The sequence below is a fragment of the Anopheles marshallii genome, chromosome 3 (genome assembly GCF_943734725.1).
Source record: "Anopheles marshallii chromosome 3, idAnoMarsDA_429_01, whole genome shotgun sequence".
NCBI lineage: Eukaryota > Metazoa > Arthropoda > Insecta > Diptera > Culicidae > Anopheles > Anopheles marshallii.
The window spans coordinates 14,974,679-14,992,954 of record NC_071327.1 but is presented as its reverse complement, the minus strand read 5'-3'; the positions used below and the strand labels follow the sequence as shown (position 1 = coordinate 14,992,954).

Genomic DNA, 18,276 nt, shown 5'->3' with positions numbered 1-18,276 from the left:
GTTGACACAACAGCCAAACAAAGAACATGACAGAAGCGATGAAGCTGGATTAGCTGATGTTACATACAGGGTGTTTTGATTGAGACTTTATCAGTATTATGCATCGAAGAAGAATGCGACTAAAAGGCGAAATGGCACAATCAATTCAGCTCGAATCGAACCTTTCTTCGACAAGCGGAGAAATCAAATTGGAACAAAATACAATAATGGGACGATACGAAAGCAAAGATAAGTTTTAAACGCTCGTAAACCAAATACATCGTTACGATTTTTACTGCAGCCCTGTAGAGCCTAGACCGATCGAACTGTTGTACAGACACTCTTTAACTGGTCGGTTGTAAGTTTACACATAACCCGCTGTACTTAAGCGCATCGAATTATCGAATCACATCCAGCTGGGATATCTATCGCACTTTATAAGTTAGGTTATGAAAAAAATTAACAGCGCACAAAACAATAGTTGAAAGGATAATTTAGCTCCCAATGAAAAAAGCAAGATATGAAAATTCTAAACAACTTTTATTTGCCTAATACTCATCACGTTTTTGGAAACAACCGACCGATCTTACACACACACACAGTCCCGCATGCTTTGCCGAAAAGCTTTCCACCATTGAGGTCAATTCTTGGCAACGAATATATGTTAAGCTGCTGGAAGTAATAGCACAAAACTTCTGCTTCCACTCCTCATAACGCTGTGTAAATAGGCATTAACCAAACCAAATACACAAACACAAACGAACCATGAACCAATAGCTGGATTGCTCCCTGGGGGGTGTGTTAATTGTAAATGTGTTGTTAGACCGTTAGGATAGTAAGTAAAACTGTACATCTTGTTTGAAAAGGAACCACAAACGAACAAAACCAAACAGCCATCGGAAACAACGTGATAACATACTTAGAACAGCCTCTGCTAACCGTTACCTTACTAGTGCAACGGTTACATTGTGCTAAAAAAAAAAAACTGTGTACTAAAGCTAACCTTGTACGTTCTGAGTGAGACGTATAATAAGATACTTTCTGATTAGTTTTACGTTCGCATACAAAGGCAACCGTAGTACGGGCTGCCGGTGCAACGAATCGGAATCCTCGATCTCTTTATGCCACTAATCGCTAGCAAAGTTAGTTAGGTAGCTCACACAACAAAACGAGGCGAATGACAATTAGCATGTAAGACTTTTCACTACGCTACCGCAAATAATTACTATTACTACTACTAATACAATAATTGTAATCCCCCTCCCTTTCCTGTGGCCTTTCTTCCTTCTTTCTTTAAGCTGTGTAAATTATTAACTAAAACACACACTAATACACACACACACACACACAACCAAAAAGTCAGACTTATAGACATGTAAGCATACGGACGGGAAGAGACGAACCCTTATAGCTAGGAGCTAACAAATATGAGAACTAAACACATAATTAGGATGGAAACGAAAGTTTTATCTACCACGAACCAATTACTGTCGCGTTGTGATTAGTAGGGAAACGAAAAAAAAAAAGGTTAAAACAAACGATCGTGTTGGCGGTAGTGTGCACATTATCACGGCACATCATAAATATCCAGATCGCGATTGTGTCGCGATCGTAGCGCAACGGTGTGTTAATCATTCGGAAGGTTAGTAGCGTATCGTATTCACCTGAGTGACAAACATCAGCAAAAAAAAAACACATTGCTGCAGTACAGTTGATCCGTTTTTCTAACAACTCTCGATCACTTTCCGATCAATGGTTTTTTTTTCTGTTTTATTTGTGCGTACGTTTATAAGTGTATGTGTGTGTATGTTGGTATGTATAGTTATGTACGTATGGCATATGTGGGTATACGCTCACTAGTGACGTTGATTAGCAGCAGGACTGATAGTAATTGTGTCCATAATGGAATGTGTTAATGGTTGGGGGGAGCGGTGAGTAAGCACTGACAAGTTGGTAGTGATATGTGAAACATGAAAGTTAAACCGGGTGCGTATGTAAAGCACCCGTTGCTGTAATTACGTTGGAGTTGTAGGTTGTTGAAATAAAATCAGTCAAAACCCGATTGTGTTAAATTGAATGGGACCATTTTGAAAGCTTTATTCGAATATGATGACATTCTTTTACTTCTTTCTTTGTGTAGCACAGAAAAACATCAAGAGGTCCTCTTGTCTAACTATTGACATAACCAGCCGTTTGAATGGTTCTGTTGGATTAACGGAAGAGGGCGCCACCAGCAGCGAGGAGACCTAGTACGAGGTGCTAGGGATTTAACACGAAAATTGCCATTTCTGACTTTCACTGACTTGATTTACTATAGCAAAATAAACAAGCAAATGTCTCAGAGAGTGTCCGACATAAATTTAAAACAGGTCCTGTTGAAACATCTCAGTATAGTGAGACACCAATGGTGGATTAATATGAGTCAAGCCTTTCAACACAATCTCCTTTTTCGGGCAGTTCTGACGGTTTGCCGAAAGAGGGCGCTACCATCAACAATGTTAGATTAGTAGATTTTTTACTTGTACTGTACGAAAGATGCGAAAAAGTTTGTGACATAAATAAAACATCACATATATTTTAAATTAGTTTCTATACGATCGATTTCGAATATTAAATTTACTAAAATACCAATAAATTAATCATACATATCCTACAGGTCTATCTAATGAACACAACAAACCCTTGAAACAAGGGTGCGTATTCTATCAACAACCGCCCTATATTTTCGATATAGTGAAGGAGAACTCGTATAGATACTAAGGTGCTTGATAGGTCAGCAACAAGCATTTATTGCAAGGCTGTTAATCATTCTACATACACCTTATTTCACTCAAGTGTCAAACGCCTTTGGGACTACGAATGATAATATTTGTGTAGAGACCCTGTTGATAACAATTCAGAGATGAGCAAATTCTGCACCAATATGCTTCGCGCGGTTTAATATTGACGGCCTTTGTCGATCGGCCAACGAAGCGACCATCAGTGGAGAGATAGAGATAGAGAGAGAGAGAGAGAGAGAGAGAGAGGGATGCGCTTCGCAAGGAAGGAAAATAAAATCCCTAATCCTCAACACTATCTCCTCCCCCAGGAGTGCAGCCATTTATATCCAGCGCAATAAACGCGGCAACCCCACAAGTTTTTTCCCACTTGACCGTTACCATCGCCGTCCGCAATCGGCCGCCAGCTGGAAACGCAGGCTAAAAAATGGTGTCATCTTACTCACCCCCGCGTGTGTGTTACCATGCCTTGCCGAATCTTTTCAATCCATTCGTTCGCCTGCGCGTTACCACCGGCCCTCCCGGGACAAACTGGATGGCCGCGGGCGCGAAACGCGGTTGACAGCAAACCGTCAAGCGCCAGCCATATATCCTGGGTCCTGTGTGCTCGATGTGTCAAACCGGCTGGCCGCGGGCACAGTACTCGGCCGGCAAGCAACAGGTCCGGATCTGGATACAGCACGCAGCTGTGCCCCGGGGCCAAAAACCGTACGCCAGCAACACTACGGTCGGTGGATTTGTGTGCTAAAGCTCGTACGCGGATCTCTTCCCGGGCGTGGATAAGCAAAAGCGCGCACGCGGGAAGAGAGATATGGATTATGGTGGATCATATTTCACGAGATTATTATTCACCTAGGCCGACGGAAGACGGACGGCCAGCTGGTGCGTGAGGCGAGTTTTCGTCCGAAGGTTTTTCGTACGTTGACGATCTTGCTCTGCTGGGTATTCCGGCGTAGTGTAACACAGCTGGCTGCGGTTTTACGGTGAAATGACAGTTGCGTTAAGTGCTTCCGCGATGCGAGATGATAATTAGATCCGCTGACAAATGCTGTCGTTAGCAATTGCCTTAACTAATTTGCGCCTAACTGGCAGTGTGAAGGTTGGCCGCGGTGAGATTTCATCTCATTTCTTCGATGTAACGAGTACTCATCAACTAATTCCCGGCGCAACACCGGCCGATGTAGACCAACCGATCTGATCGTCACCCGTGCGTGGAACCGTTCCGTTCGTAGCATCCTCCCAGGAGTGCTTTAGCATACGTGATTTTCAAACTTCCCGGTGCGTTCCCGGACACGCAACTGTGACGACGCGTATCAAGTGCCAAATGTCCCGCGCAATGCGGTCGGAAAGTGTTGCCGAGGAGACACCGCTCGAACCAACCGCCGACCAACCGTTCCAACCGTCGGCAATGGATCACCGGCACAACCGGTGCCGGAAGCGTCTACTGCACCTTGGGGACAGCCTGTTTTCACTGGTCGTGATAACGCCGCTGGTCGTCGCACATTGGCGCGGGACGTGGGGCTGGATGGATCTGAACGGGTCACACTTTCCCGGCTGGTTGTGCTTTGTGCTGGGGTTCACCCTGCACACAACGTTCGCACTGCTGCGGGAACCACTGAATGCCGCCCTTGCCCTTGCCCGGAATGCACCGAAAAGTCGCTGGAAAACGGTGAAACAGTGGCTGGTCAGTCGGATGTATACGTACGCGTTCAGTATGGCCTGCTTGATGCATTGGCGCGGTGGATGGAATGTGATGGAGTTGTACTTTGGTGAGTTACCCTTTTTTTTTTGTTTTGCCTCGAGCGGGCAAAACCCGTCCGCCGGGAAGACGAGAAGAGTTCTGTAAAATGTAAATTAGTGGTTTGTACCGGTAATGGATTTGCGTATGCATTATCATAAATAAGCTCGATCATTAGAGTAATTAGTGGAATACATATATCAAGCAAACGTGCGGAATCACGTGTTACCAAGTGTTGACGCAAGACGCTAGCAGTAGTTGGAGTAAATTTTTTATAGTACATAAAAATGTGTATAAAATAGCAAGGCAGTAGGAAAATTGGAGAAAAAATTTCATTTCAAAGTGGCATGATTGTGAAGAGAACTGAATCTTGAAACATTCATCAATGTTTTTAATATTTTACAACTATTTATAAAAACTTTATTTAGTATTTAAAACCAGCAATGCACGATCGATCCTTTGATGACTTGTGCAATATTATAAACGTGACATTCTGGGCAAATCAAATAACGTTAAAGCACCAACAGCCGGAACCGGGGAGTAACTGTAACCGCCTCCATTTTTAATTGCCGTACCATTCATAACGCATAACAAGCCCAACAGCAGCCCTTACACTTGATGAGTATTTATCAACGCGGGTGTTTTTGTGCTGCAAGATAACATCCACGGCAAATCACCTCTCTCCCTTCGCCTTCTCACCCGCACGAGCGCAACATCGCTGGACAACTCGTGCCAACTGCCCGCTTACAATGACATCATAAATTAACCTGTAAAAGCTACATCCATTTTATAGCTGGTTCCCATTTATCCTCGCTTTGCTAAAAATAGTGACACCGTACGGTAGTAAAACAAAAAAAAAAAAAGGAATTTCCACTCCCTGCGCGTGGACCATTGTTGTTGCCATTTTTCATCCTCGATCGAGTGCCAGCTTTCAGCAAGGGTTGCCATTTTCAGCCTCCCCCCGGTACGCGTTCCTTTTTATCCTGTTTTTGCATTTAACGGATAGCTTTGGGGGGTAAAAAAAATAACACTATAACCACCTATCGGGTACGATCGGACGTAGAACGCAGCTGAATGCATGCTGCCAATCAACCGTTGTGGCTATTTTACACACATTACGTACACACAATTACACGATACCGTGACGATAGTGTAATTGCAGCCACGTTCTCGACCAGCCGGTCGCCAGAAACGACTGCGCTGTATGCAGGCCCCGAGCACAATTGCTACCATTAGCACCATTTAGCTCGTGTGTTTGATGATCAAACACCGGTAGGAAGGGATATTGGTGCAGCTGGGGGAGGGGGGGGGGGAGCATCCCCACAGCATGTCTAGCGGTCTCAAATCGATTATTTAATCGTTAATTAAATCACCTATATGTAATACGTACGCAGTGCGCTCTTGAGAACACGTTGCTGGCTTCTTTACAGCGTGCTGATGTGTGCTGTCCAATTATTATACACGGTGACAATTCTAGTTTGTTTAGCTCATTCCGGGGCATTTCGCATTTTATGTGCATCCTTCCAATTTGATTGCCGTTCCATTCAGCAGTCGGGTGGTTGTGTAATCATCACCCTTTATCCTAACGTGACGCGAGCTTTTTTTCTCTCTCTCTCTCTTTCATTTTCATCTTCCATTCGCAGCGTTCAATCTTCTGCCGGCCCTGTCCATATCCGCGCTCTGTCTCGTCGGGCTCGTGTGGGCCAAATCGGTCCGAAATTTATTAGCGCCACCATTCATCATCCTCACCGATCGAAAGGAGGCACTGTTTAGCTTTCCGACGCGCTTCAGGATGAAGGTAAATATTAGCAAACTATTAAATCGATTACGCGCCATCGAAAAACGTGCCCCGATAGGGACCATCACGAGATGGCTTTTGTGTTGGGTTTGTTGTGTGTCGGAGGGGAGTGGATAGATAGGGTGGGCAGTAGACTATATTTCGACCTCGAAACGTTTGTTTTGAAGCGGAAAGCTCATCAGGAAAATTAAGACAGCTATCAGTCACCGGTTAGCGCTTACGATTGATATACTAAACATATTACTTAAGGAGTTTGAATAATGGAGATTAAAGGAGATTCTGAATTGTTTTTCAAGCATAGCAAACATAGGATAAAATATTAATGATCTACACCGTAAATACAGTTTCCAGCTATAAACAACAAATCTTTAGAGCAAAACCAAACTTTGTATTAATTCACAAGCGTCAAATGTTGCGCCGTGCCAGAAGCAAGCGGCACGCACGAGTTGCATGGGAATTTTGTCTGAGATTTAATAATTACCTTCTGAGCTGGTTCAAAGAAATTACTTTGAAACTGAGCTGAGAATCTACATTATACAGAACCAAACAAGAACTCAATAGAATTCAAATTCGAGGGGCTGGGATGCCACAAAGTTATGTCCAAAAAGTCGGTTAAATCATTCAGAAACCAAGGTTTGATATAAAATCCCAAATGTTCTGGTGCACCGTCCTGCTGAACACGTAGTGCTCCATCTTCGCAGGGGTTCCAAAGGCTGGAAGCAACATACAAAACCTCAAAAACTAAATGTTAAAGTAGGCCGCGTTGTTTTTCAAAGAATACCAAGAAGGAAGTTCACATTTGGAGACTGTGCCTTAAACCATCATAGACGATGCTTTGGAATGCTTCGCATGTTCGTATTGGTTTCAGGATTGCTGTCCAATGTTCGAGAAATACCTCCATTATAAGGTCATGTAGCAAAGCATGGGGCTGCTGCAGCACGAACAGTTTCTCGCCGGGAAAAATGAATAACCCCCAAAAAAAACGACTCGTCAACACAACCTCTTTGCGCTAAGAAAAACAAACAGAGAGAAAGTCGACAACATGCTCATTTTAAAGTGAGTAAGTGTAATTTAAACTGACCACAAAATCAGAACATTATTTTAACATGGCGATGCAAATGTGCATTCGAACTTTTCGAACACGGTGTAATGCTACGGTGTAGATATCTACCACCAGAGCGTTATGTCGCTCGCAGTAGCTTCTCCGTTTGGTTAATTAATGTTTAATGATCAATTAGCGAAATCTCATCAAACGCTTAGAGTGAAGGTAACATTTCTCAATGTATCATAAAACAACACACTCTACAGAAGGACCATTGCGTTAACTACCAGGAAATAAACTCCCTGCCAAACACTCGAACGGCGTTCATTTCTTCCGCATCTCAAACACAGAATACACCACTAGCGCCGAATGCATGACGTTTTCCAGTGAAACATGATCGATCATAAACGGCGTGCGTGATAAGAGATCGGTTGACAATGATGCTAAATTAAAAGGCGCCGACCAGGGTTTATCATCGCGCGTTAAACAGGTCCCGTACGGGTCGCTCTTTGTCTCTTTGGCATATTTTTTCTCCCCCACCCCTAAGTGCACAGGGTGATCACGTGTTGGGTTCCGAAAGGTTCCGAGAAGCGTCGGTATGTTTAAACCCGCAACAATCGATTGTGTTGCTGTGTGATATCACAGCTGAAACGAAATGGGGAAAAAGGCGGTGTGAAAACCAAGATGTTGATAAACAGCATCTCATTCCTTAAGTCATGCATGTATTTTCGTAGTATAGACGAGAAAGTTTTGTCTTTTTACTTCTATTAATACCAAATTGATCTTCTGATTGCATACTTTACGGGGTTTTTTTGCCGTGCCGATAACAAAGTATAAGCTCATCAAACAGCACAAGAAAACCCCTTCGACAGACTTAAGCCTTGATGGTTTGACGATAGAAAGTGGTTCGTAAAAGAACCTTCGTGAAATCAATCACCGAAGCAGTACCGGTAGCCCCGGATCTCGCCATTGATTGGGGCTTTGTTTCGCACGCGATGTGCTCAATTTGGTTGGAAAATTTCGCACAAGCCGGTGTGACCCTCGCGATGTCGTTAATGAGTGCGCGCATCGGTAGTGTCCGCTCGTAGCGACAGATTGGAGACCTTTCCAGTTGGAAATCAAATCATGCCATGGATTAGATAACCCGGAACAATGTGACAGTTGTGTCTGCGTCCACCGCGATATACGCTGTGCGAGATTGCAGATGCTCGCGTGCGAAAAAGCTTATCATTGGTCGTGATAGGAATACGTCTATGGAGGAGAAGGGAGTCATGTATGCAAAATTTTCCTATTGCGTACAGTATCAAATCGATTCCGAATTTGTTTTATGTACTGTGGACAAGGTACGTAACAGTGACGCACTGATGAATCTGACATATTTGCTCATTATCATTAGCGCTGCTAAACTTATCATTCCGCCTCGAATTTCTCCAATCGTAGTTGTTCAAGAAGGTATTATCACGTAGGAGGTTGGAACCAGGATCCACCGCTCAGGGCGTGGTAGGCTCGTGGGATGCAGAGCCACTCGCTGGTGATAAGACCGCGGACGCAACCGCACACCGTGTGTCCACAACAATCTTATCGATACCCATCTGGGTGTAGGAGATCTCTAAGACAGCTGCATCTTACACCTCGGCACCTGACAGCATCTCTCGAAACGCCCTGACAGACACCCTACTTTCGGCTGGCCAGACGAACGGGGACGAGGTCCACGGAAAGGGCACCGACGGCACCATACGTTGGCACATAAACAAAGCCACCGCGATGAAACTATAAAACCATTGACATACTTCCGACCGTCAGTCTTCCGATCGGTGTCGGCCCGGGGTGCAGTCGAGAGTGCGATTAGCGTGCGCAGTCAGTGACAACAGTGCGTCGGAAGAAGCATCCAACGGCAGCGAACATCACCCGTGTCCAGTGTGGGGCCTTCAAGTACGCTGGAGAAGTTTGTGAGACGCCATTGCGTCTAGTGTGTTCCGTAGCGATAGTGCTACCCTCGCGCATGTGAATGTACAGCAACAGGACTAAACGGCCAAGAACACGCCCAACCAGTGCTAGAGTGCGTGAAAGATTTGGGACATTATTGGGCGGAAAGCGAGAGTACCGGTCGAAAGATCCAGATACCTGAGCAAGCTCACTCGCGACGAAAGTACCTTCCGAATTCGTACGTCTCTCGTGCGTCCGACATCTTGCAGTGGCTGCGTGTCTTTAAAAGTTTTGCATTATGCGCGGTAGTTTCCTGCGGCTCGATCAGCTCACCGGCAGTGCCCGCAAGACATTCGAGAACGATGGTCCGAAGGTGCCGGAAATCGTCAACAACATCTATGCAGCGCTTGTGATCGGTCCGTTAGTGATATGCTTCTGGCGTGGCACTTGGAACTTGATGGACAGGCTGCTCTTCCCGGAGGATGAAGAGCTGCGCATGATCGCTCTGCTGGTGGCCGGCATGGGCGGACATCTGTTGTTCATGCTGCTGCAGACGAACCTTCAACGGTGGCTCGATGTCGACGAACGGCCGGTATCGTTCTACCTGCTATCGCGCGTGTACACGTACGTGTACGGTGCCATGTGTGTCAGTACTTGGCGCGGTGGTTGGATATTGATCGATCGGTACGCACCGTCGAGCCTGGTGTTCTTCATCGAGGCTTCCATAGTGGCGCTGCTGCTGTTGGGCTCGGTGCAGAGCTTTTGCAACGTTGCCGGGGCACCGTTTGTCAATGATTCACCGGACGGTTACTTTGACGTTCCAACGTACTTCAAATCAAAGGTAAGCTTCTGCCCGCGAGGTGTCGATCTTCGCTGGCGTCCCGAAGCCCCAAACACGGGGCCCTCGTGGGGAATTTTCTCTTATCTATTTGCACGCCGTAAGCTGATACTCGTTCGATGTGGGATAAGAGATTTTGCTATTTGTTCAATTGGTTGCTACCGAGGGATACATATCTGCCTACTTGATCTACTTTGTGATTTGTTTATGACAAGCAGGCTTTGATCGGTTATTTGACCGAGGAAATACAAGTGTTCCGCTGGTGGCGTTCGCAAATGTTTTTTACAATCAACAGTGCCTGAGGTTACTTGTGCAATAACATGTAACATTAATCTTGCCAGTGAAAGGGACACACGGCGATAATCCATAATCCAGGCGTGATAGGACAATGGCAACAGTTACATATTACTGCAAGCCTATCCTTTTGTAAGCATGCAATGAACTGAGTGGAATTTTACCTTGAAAGTATTTAATCACACTCCGCATGCACCGATGCATCGCTACAAAACCCATCATCAAACCAATCGCATACCGCATGCTCCCGTCCAAGCCGCCGTATGTGTAATCAACAGGGGAAAATTTTCCATCCCCCGGTTATCGGGAACTGGCCACCGTGTGCTGATACCGTACAAGAAACCGTTCTGTCGAATTCTTCGGTTCGTCACGCACCCACCGGACCTATGCCAAATCATGGGTACGATCCAGAACGCATTCAGCGTGCGTGCACTGTGCGGGTTCCCCCTTACGGCGACCGTCACTCGACACCGGCAGTGTGCAGGCGGCGACTGATCTCTTTATTGCCCTGATAACGCGCCAGTATGCGTTTGATAATCCGGTACGACCTAGACGATGCTCTCGCGTTGCTCTCCGCGATGTCACGCGCACACCCGAGCCGCTCACCAGCTGCGTGAGACGGCGCACGCTACGCTACGGCCCTAGCCGTCTGCCGTACCCTTCGTCGTTTCGCTGCACAGGGACGCAGCATCATCTGCGGAATCGAGTGACCCAACACAGACCCATTGCGCACACACGCTCATGAAGCCAAACAAATCAAAGCTTCCGTTTTTGGTCGGAACGTTTCTCCGGTTCTTCGAGGAATGGGTCACGAGATCTTCTGTAAACTGGTGTGCTATTTTGCCCGGATGATATCAACATAAAGGCCTTGGGTAAATATTTCTCTTCACAACATAACTTCACTAAGCGAGGCACTGGAATATTCTACTTTCAGTCAGCGCAACTATCGGTCGTCTAGAATTTTCTTGCGTCCATGAAGCTATGCGGTTGAGTCACGGAGCTGTAGAGGTTATCAGAAACTAATGAAGTAATTTTGTCATTACTAGATGACGATTACCAATGCCACTTGTGAGACACGAAGGTTTTCAATATAGAAATTCTTGTGCTTGCCCTCGTCTAATTTAGTGATTGTTAAGTTAAGAAATGTGGCACCAAATTCTGACCTCCACCAGCTGCGCATTGGCCTAGAACACTATATTCTAGGTTATATCAGGCGTTCAGCTAAATGAGACATGTTCCATAAGTATTGCTGACAATACAGAGACTAAGAGTTAGACGAGCCTTCATCCACTTCAGTGTCTTAAGAAATTGGATTAGAGAGCTTGATCGAGATTTCAAATTGAAGTTAGGGTAGAATTAATCTAACGAGTTCATCACTAATTTATTTATTTATTTATTATAATTATAACGGCTCTTAGCCTTAAGCAATACGGCCTGGCCGTTCTTATTGAATAAAAAAGAACGGCTCTTAGCCTAACCATCAGTCTCATAATGATTGCATGGATTACAAATTCCTCAAGGCATTTCCCTTCTTGTCTACTGCCTTATCCCGGGCATACTCGATTAGTGTTCACTAATATTCTTAGTACGTTCAAGAATTCACATCTCAGTAAAGAATTATACGCTAATGTACTTAGAGCATTCAAGAATCACAACTGAGCTGATGATCTCTAGGGTGCTCAGTCAAACTCTAATGAAGCGAATTGCACGATGCAACGGTAGATGCATTCGGACTCCCCTCAACGGATTGGGACATCGTACCAAAAAAACAAACCTCCCTACATATACGGACGAACCTCCATGTGTGATTGTTGCAGTGAACACGTCGGACAAACATCGTTACAAATTTCGCAACATCCAACCACAACACATTTCGGAACGTCAACAAATCTTCGCATAACGTTACACACATCGGTAGCATCGGTGCACAGATATGGTTTCATTGCCCCGGGGCATGGTTTGTAGTTGCAAGGCGCACAACCACTGCCCGACCGGTAGGGTTATGTACCGAGCTAGAGCTAGTAGCTCCGGTGGTGCTGTAAGGTAGTGTAGCACCGAAGCCGACCAAACCGGACCAACATGGGGTCTCACTGAACGGAGCGGCAATGCGCTAGAACGCAATCACGCACATCATGGAAAGGGACACCATCAGTTGTCGGTGTGTGCGAAAGTCTGATCACTCCAGATCAGCTATATCCATATTGTCTCACTCGTACACGCACACACTGGACAGTGGTGTGGAACAATGGGGGAGGTGGTAGAATGGGATGTTTAGCTCGAAGATCCCTACTACCCGGTCGGTGGCGGTGGTAGTTCACTCGTCAGCTGCGATGACGACCACGATCGCATTCTGGCGACAGCGACTGGCACAGACGTCCTACACACTCGTGTACCGAGCAGACGGGAACTGTACGCCGTGCGGCAAAAGCCAAACCCGACCAGTCCCGCGTCCAGTTTGATTAGAACAATTTGGATGATAACAGTCCATTCCCGATCTACGGCTGATTCGGATGATTCGGGCTAATCTGATTACTCGATCCCGTGCTGCCAAACCGATCGGCACCACATCGGACGCGCGCCCGTGGGCTTACATTGCACGGTCGTTACCGCGGAATCCTGCGTGCCATTAGCGTCTTCTAGCCGAGCAAGGATGCGATCGGTGTGGATGTAGCAAACATACATTTTTTGGTGAGCCTTCGAAACCCCGTTCGAAGCCGATGTAGTGTGTCGGTACCGTCGCCGTGTCGTGTCAGTTTTGTAACGCTGAAAAAGTGCGTGTCGGGTGACATCAGAGTGCGCCGAAAGTGACCAAGCGCGTACGGATATCAATTGGATTAGCATTAAATTGAACGCAGCACATTAGCGCACACGGGGGGCCCAGCGATGCCCATTACAAGTGATTTATTCAAATTATGAGCCGCAAAAAGTTGCGCTACACACTGTCGCCGAACGGTCCGGTGGCCGGTGTTCTGTGCGGTTCCCAAGGTTGTTTATAAACGGTGTGCGAGGAAGTTCTTTGCGTTTTAATGCGGGGCATACTGGTTGGTGTTTCTTTTTACGTTTCCTTTGCTGAGAAATTAGCGATCCCAACCGGAAAGGTAGTGTACCGGAGAGCGAGAATCGATGTGAAAAGTGCTAAATTAAGGCGGACTTCAATGCAAATTCTGATCATTACCATCACACCACAGCTCACGGAAGGGAATTGTTTGGTGAAGCAACCGATAAGCACGCTGTAGATCGTTCCAGGTTTTATTGCACACCATACTGATATTTATCGTGCTAGATTGACTTGTTATCAGCCGCTACTAGGTTTGGGTGACTTGTTGCCGATAGCAACAAATGACGGAATGGCTCAATTGACAAACATTCTTAAATCAAAGTGCACCATGGCAGTTTGATACAGCTTTTAGAAGGTGTCATAAAGATATTACTTTAAAAGACGGTTTGAGATCTTCAATCTCCGATCTTATCCAGTTTTTCGTACTAAGCTGCAACTGGAAGATTAACTATCTTTAAAAAAAAACCACAAGAGATCTTCAATTCGGATCTTATTCAGTTTTTTTTAAATATTTCAACTGGAGGACTAGATGATTTAGTCTACCTTGATAACAAACCCTCAAAATCTCGCTCGCTTTTGCTCTTTTTACCCGCAACATCTGTGCCTTTTTACGGGTGGAAAGTTACTCCACAGCGGGAAGAAATCATACGGTACGGCTTATCAGCACTCTATCTGCTTATCAAATTTGGGGGCAAGCATACACCTTCACATAAATACATTCTTTCCTGCTGGCCACCACCCACAGTGTGGTTGTCATTTATGGTGGTAATGATCAGGCCCTGCCACATCCTTCCTGACCTGTGAAATTGTAGCGCCGCAAGAAGCGCGCGGTTTCGCGGGGCGAGTAGCGCCAGCAAAGGTCGAAAACAAAACAACATGTGCCTTAGTTTTTTCGTACTCCACAGTTCCGGTGACTCACACGGGGGCAGTGCGTACCGTTGCGTACACGTTTGCGCTGGATGACGTTGCGAAGGTGTTGGTTGATTGGTTTGGTGCTGTGACGTGCTCTCGGTACAATTTGCTAGCGACAAAACAGACAGGCCGGCAATGAGTTGAACGTGTCGCGGGGTACTGGGATCGCGACTGTCCAAGCGTAGTAGCGTTTGCGAGCGCAACTGGTAGGTGTACCAACGCCACGGAACTACGGTACGGTCGTATGCTGTGCCGCAAGTGGATGCGAAAAAGTGAATGTACAGCTCGGACGCACGAAACGGCGGTGTGGCGTATCGATAGCGCCACGCTACTACTGCACTAATTACCGGGTACGAATTCCTAGTGCGTACGGTCGTGCGGAGAAACAGAACACGATCAGGGTTTCACGAGTACAGCCACACGGAACGGTACGCCGGGAGGGCAGTATGCGGGGTAGCATCGCCGGCATTGAGGACGGTATCACCGGCACACCGTTCAAACCGAGCTACCACGGGTTGATGCTCGAGCTGGTCGACTACCTGTACGCGTCACTGGTAGTGGCCCCGCTGGTGGTATGCTACTGGCGGGGGACCTGGAACCTGATGGGCGAGTACATCTACCCATCCGATCTGACCACCAGCCTGATCGTGTCCCTGGCCATCGGCATTGTGGGCCACATCGTGTTCAACCTCTTCCAGGCGACGCTGCGCCAGCATCTGAACGCGGACAAGCACCGGATAGCGTACTACATTGGGTCGCGCATGTACACCACCATCTACGGGGCGGTATGCGTTAACTGCTGGCGTGGCGGCTGGCAGCTGATCGACCTGTACACAACGCACGACGTCCTGTACGTGGTGCTGATCACGCTCGGCTGCCTCTTCATCCTTGCCTGTCTCAAGGGTGTACGCAATGTGATGGGGACGCCGTTTCTCATCGTCAACGACTCGAGACGGGAGTACTTTGACGTACCGACGTACTTCAAGCTAACGGTGAGCAGCATTGTACATTGTGTGCAGCGAGGATTCTGTACGCTCTTCACTAAAATCCCCCGCCCCCCTGGGTGCAACGCTTCGCATTAGATAATTAAATACCAGTGTTTATGTTTATCAAACGATACTTCAAAACAGCTTTACAGATGTTTTCACCTTACAAAACAGATAACCGGAATAATAAAACGTGACGGTGGAACAACTACAAACTAGGAAGAATCAACAATTCAAACCGTTGGCCGGATAAGGCTATACGGCTGCAAATAAATTGCATCCTTGCCAACGGCCAATCTACTCATCACTAATCATTTAAGCATTTTTAAGTGTTTACTTCCTTATCATGTCCGTAGCTAGAGCCTTTAATTGTTTGACTCGCATACCAGGCACTCGCCTACCGTAAAGCCGCTCCATTGCTGCATGCATTACATCGGATCGGTGGTAACACGTGCGGCACCGGGGGAGGGGGGGTTCTCGTTACGGACCCACCAAATAGAATTGTCCTTCGGGATGATTCCTACCTTCCGTGTAATTCCGTTCCATTATACCATCTTACGTACGGAAGGCATCGTATGTCTTAATTGTGGGGACTGCAGGGATTACTGACGCTTTCTTGAAGAGTGACTCAGGAAGATGTGGTACAACCATTTTTTCGAATAACAATATAGACAACTATTCGCACACTGTAGCTTGCCAGCCATGAATAAAACATAATCAATCAAACGAATAGGTTCTTATCGTTAAATTCAATTTACAATATTGCAGCGATAACAAAAGTCCCCAATGAAATGGACGGCTATTGAGGCTATTGATAAGTGAGTGATGAAATTCGCTTGTAGCATTCCACACACCGACACCGACAGCACCACATGCTTTTAAGGTTGCTGATAATCGCTGTTAAGCATCTGCCAAACCTTGAGAAAAAACTAACAATTCATCCACTCTTGTGTGCTTGTGTTTCCTTTCCGCAGGGCTCGAAAGATCCAGGACTTTACGTGCTGGACTGTATGTTTAGCGTGCTGGTGATCGGTTCGCTGGTGGTGTTTGTGTGGCGTGGCCTTTGGGTACTACTGGACATGAAGCTCTTCCCGGAAGATCATGGCACATCGGCATGGGCATCCATAGTAAGTAATCGCACACCGCAGATGGCGTTGAATAGAGCATAGAGCAGGCTGGTTGGAGATGTAAAATTGCTTCCCTTTGGTTGATCCGAACGCAGCCCGAACGCAACAGCGAAATGAACAGCGAAAACCGGCTAATCAGGTGACAAAAGAAAACCAATCGAGCGAACTACACGGTTTTCGTAATTGAATCAAGGCGACATCATTGCCACCTTTATGGTCACCGTCAATCGGACCAACAAAGCGGAAGCTATTTTGGATCTCCAATTCCAGCGCACTATTGCACTGCAAATAAGGCGCAAAGGCGTACAATCGGCCGTACGAAAAGGCGATTTTGCTCATCCGTTTGCTGTGGTTTTGCTTAGATTATTGGTTACGGTGTGACTGGGGTGACCTTCTCGCTGCAGCCGCTCATGCGGTGGACCTGTGACCGGTTGACCGGTTTCTGGCGCGTGGTCGTCGCCGATATGTTCCTATTCTTCAGCTTCATTGGCACAATCAACGTGTGGCGAGGTATCTGGCAGGCGCTCGATACGTACTTTCTGCCCAGTAAGTTCACAGCGGTGTACATCACCCGTATCGCCGGAGGTACTAATGATCTTTTTGTTCGGTGTTCCGCGTACCCTCCCACTAGACGAACCACTGCTGAGCAACTGGATAACGCACGGTGCCGCACTGCTGCTGCTGATACTGCTGAACTGCTCCAACTCGGTGCTGGTGCGCGGTGTTTACATCGATGCGGAGGAACCGGCCGGCCAGTGTGTCGTATTCCCCGTCTACTACATCAGGCTGTTCTTCCAGAAGGAGCGCAAGAAGAAGCAGCGGCGTCTGTTCGATGCACTCGAGCGGGCGGATCTTAACAGTACCGGCGGTGTGCTGCAGGATAAGAAGCATCATCATCATCCACAACATCAGCTCCCACCGCAGCAGCAGCAGGAGCAAAAGGAGCCACAAAAGGAGCCGCAGCATCACCATCACATCACGGCAGACCAGAATCATCAGGTGATCCGCAACCTGGAAGCCGTGCCGCTTACGATAATAGACGATCCAAAGAGTAATGGTGATCACAGTAGTCAAGCGCCTAGAATGTAAGCCTACCCCGTAAGAAGCACCTGGACCCTAGTTCGTAGAAGAAGCACTGAGGTTAGCACAATAGCCGGGCTATTGAAGCACGCATCACATGTAGCAAACAGCAACCAACCCTGCACCCTGTGTAATGTATTTTCCTACCGCGTAATACCGAGACTTCCTACACATTCCACTGAAAGTATTCAATCGCTGCAGTACAACAATACAACCGGCAATGCAACACTGTTGCGCAACATTGATGCATGTAGTGTCACGTTCGCACGTATAGGTCCTTAAAAAAAAACAAAGCAACCCCCTAGCAACCCAAGTCTCGGGAAACCTAGCAGTATACCTTGAATGAAGATGAATGTTTTAGCCGTGTAAGTGACCATTAGGCGTATTAGGATGTGCTTTATTATTTTGTTCCGTAATCGATTAAGGACTCATACTCGCTAAAATGGGCCGGCTCTGCTGTGGGTCGTACATCTGCTAAAAATTTAACCATTAAGCTAGCGATCGCGTTTGCGGCTCGAGGATGGAAGACACAGACGCTTCTATTTATGAATGGAAACCCAAATCGTTTTGTAAATATACCCCAGAATCGAAATCGTCACCCCAAAATCATACATTGATTGCTAGACTTGTCGTTGGTACATTAATTTAAACCGCTCCAACCAACCTTATCCGAAACTGATTAGTTTTTTTTTTTTTTCGAACCGCTATTCATTTTTTCCTC

The 18,276-nt window shown here is 46.6% G+C and overlaps 2 protein-coding genes across 2 annotated transcripts; both read left to right on the top strand.

The window, feature by feature from the left end:
• The first annotated feature begins 4,080 nt into the window (after nt 1–4,080).
• LOC128711063 (uncharacterized) lies at nt 4,081–13,908 on the top strand. The gene is made up of 4 exons (XM_053805930.1): nt 4,081–4,525; nt 6,138–6,292; nt 9,550–10,101; nt 13,867–13,908. Exons 1-4 carry the CDS (start codon nt 4,081–4,083, stop codon nt 13,906–13,908), a joined length of 1,194 nt encoding a protein of 397 aa, XP_053661905.1.
• Nucleotides 13,909–14,808: 900 nt separating this feature from the next.
• LOC128711062 (uncharacterized) lies at nt 14,809–17,564 on the top strand. The gene is made up of 4 exons (XM_053805929.1): nt 14,809–15,354; nt 16,323–16,475; nt 16,838–17,021; nt 17,107–17,564. Exons 1-4 carry the CDS (start codon nt 14,809–14,811, stop codon nt 17,562–17,564), a joined length of 1,341 nt encoding a protein of 446 aa, XP_053661904.1.
• Nucleotides 17,565–18,276: the final 712 nt, after the last annotated feature.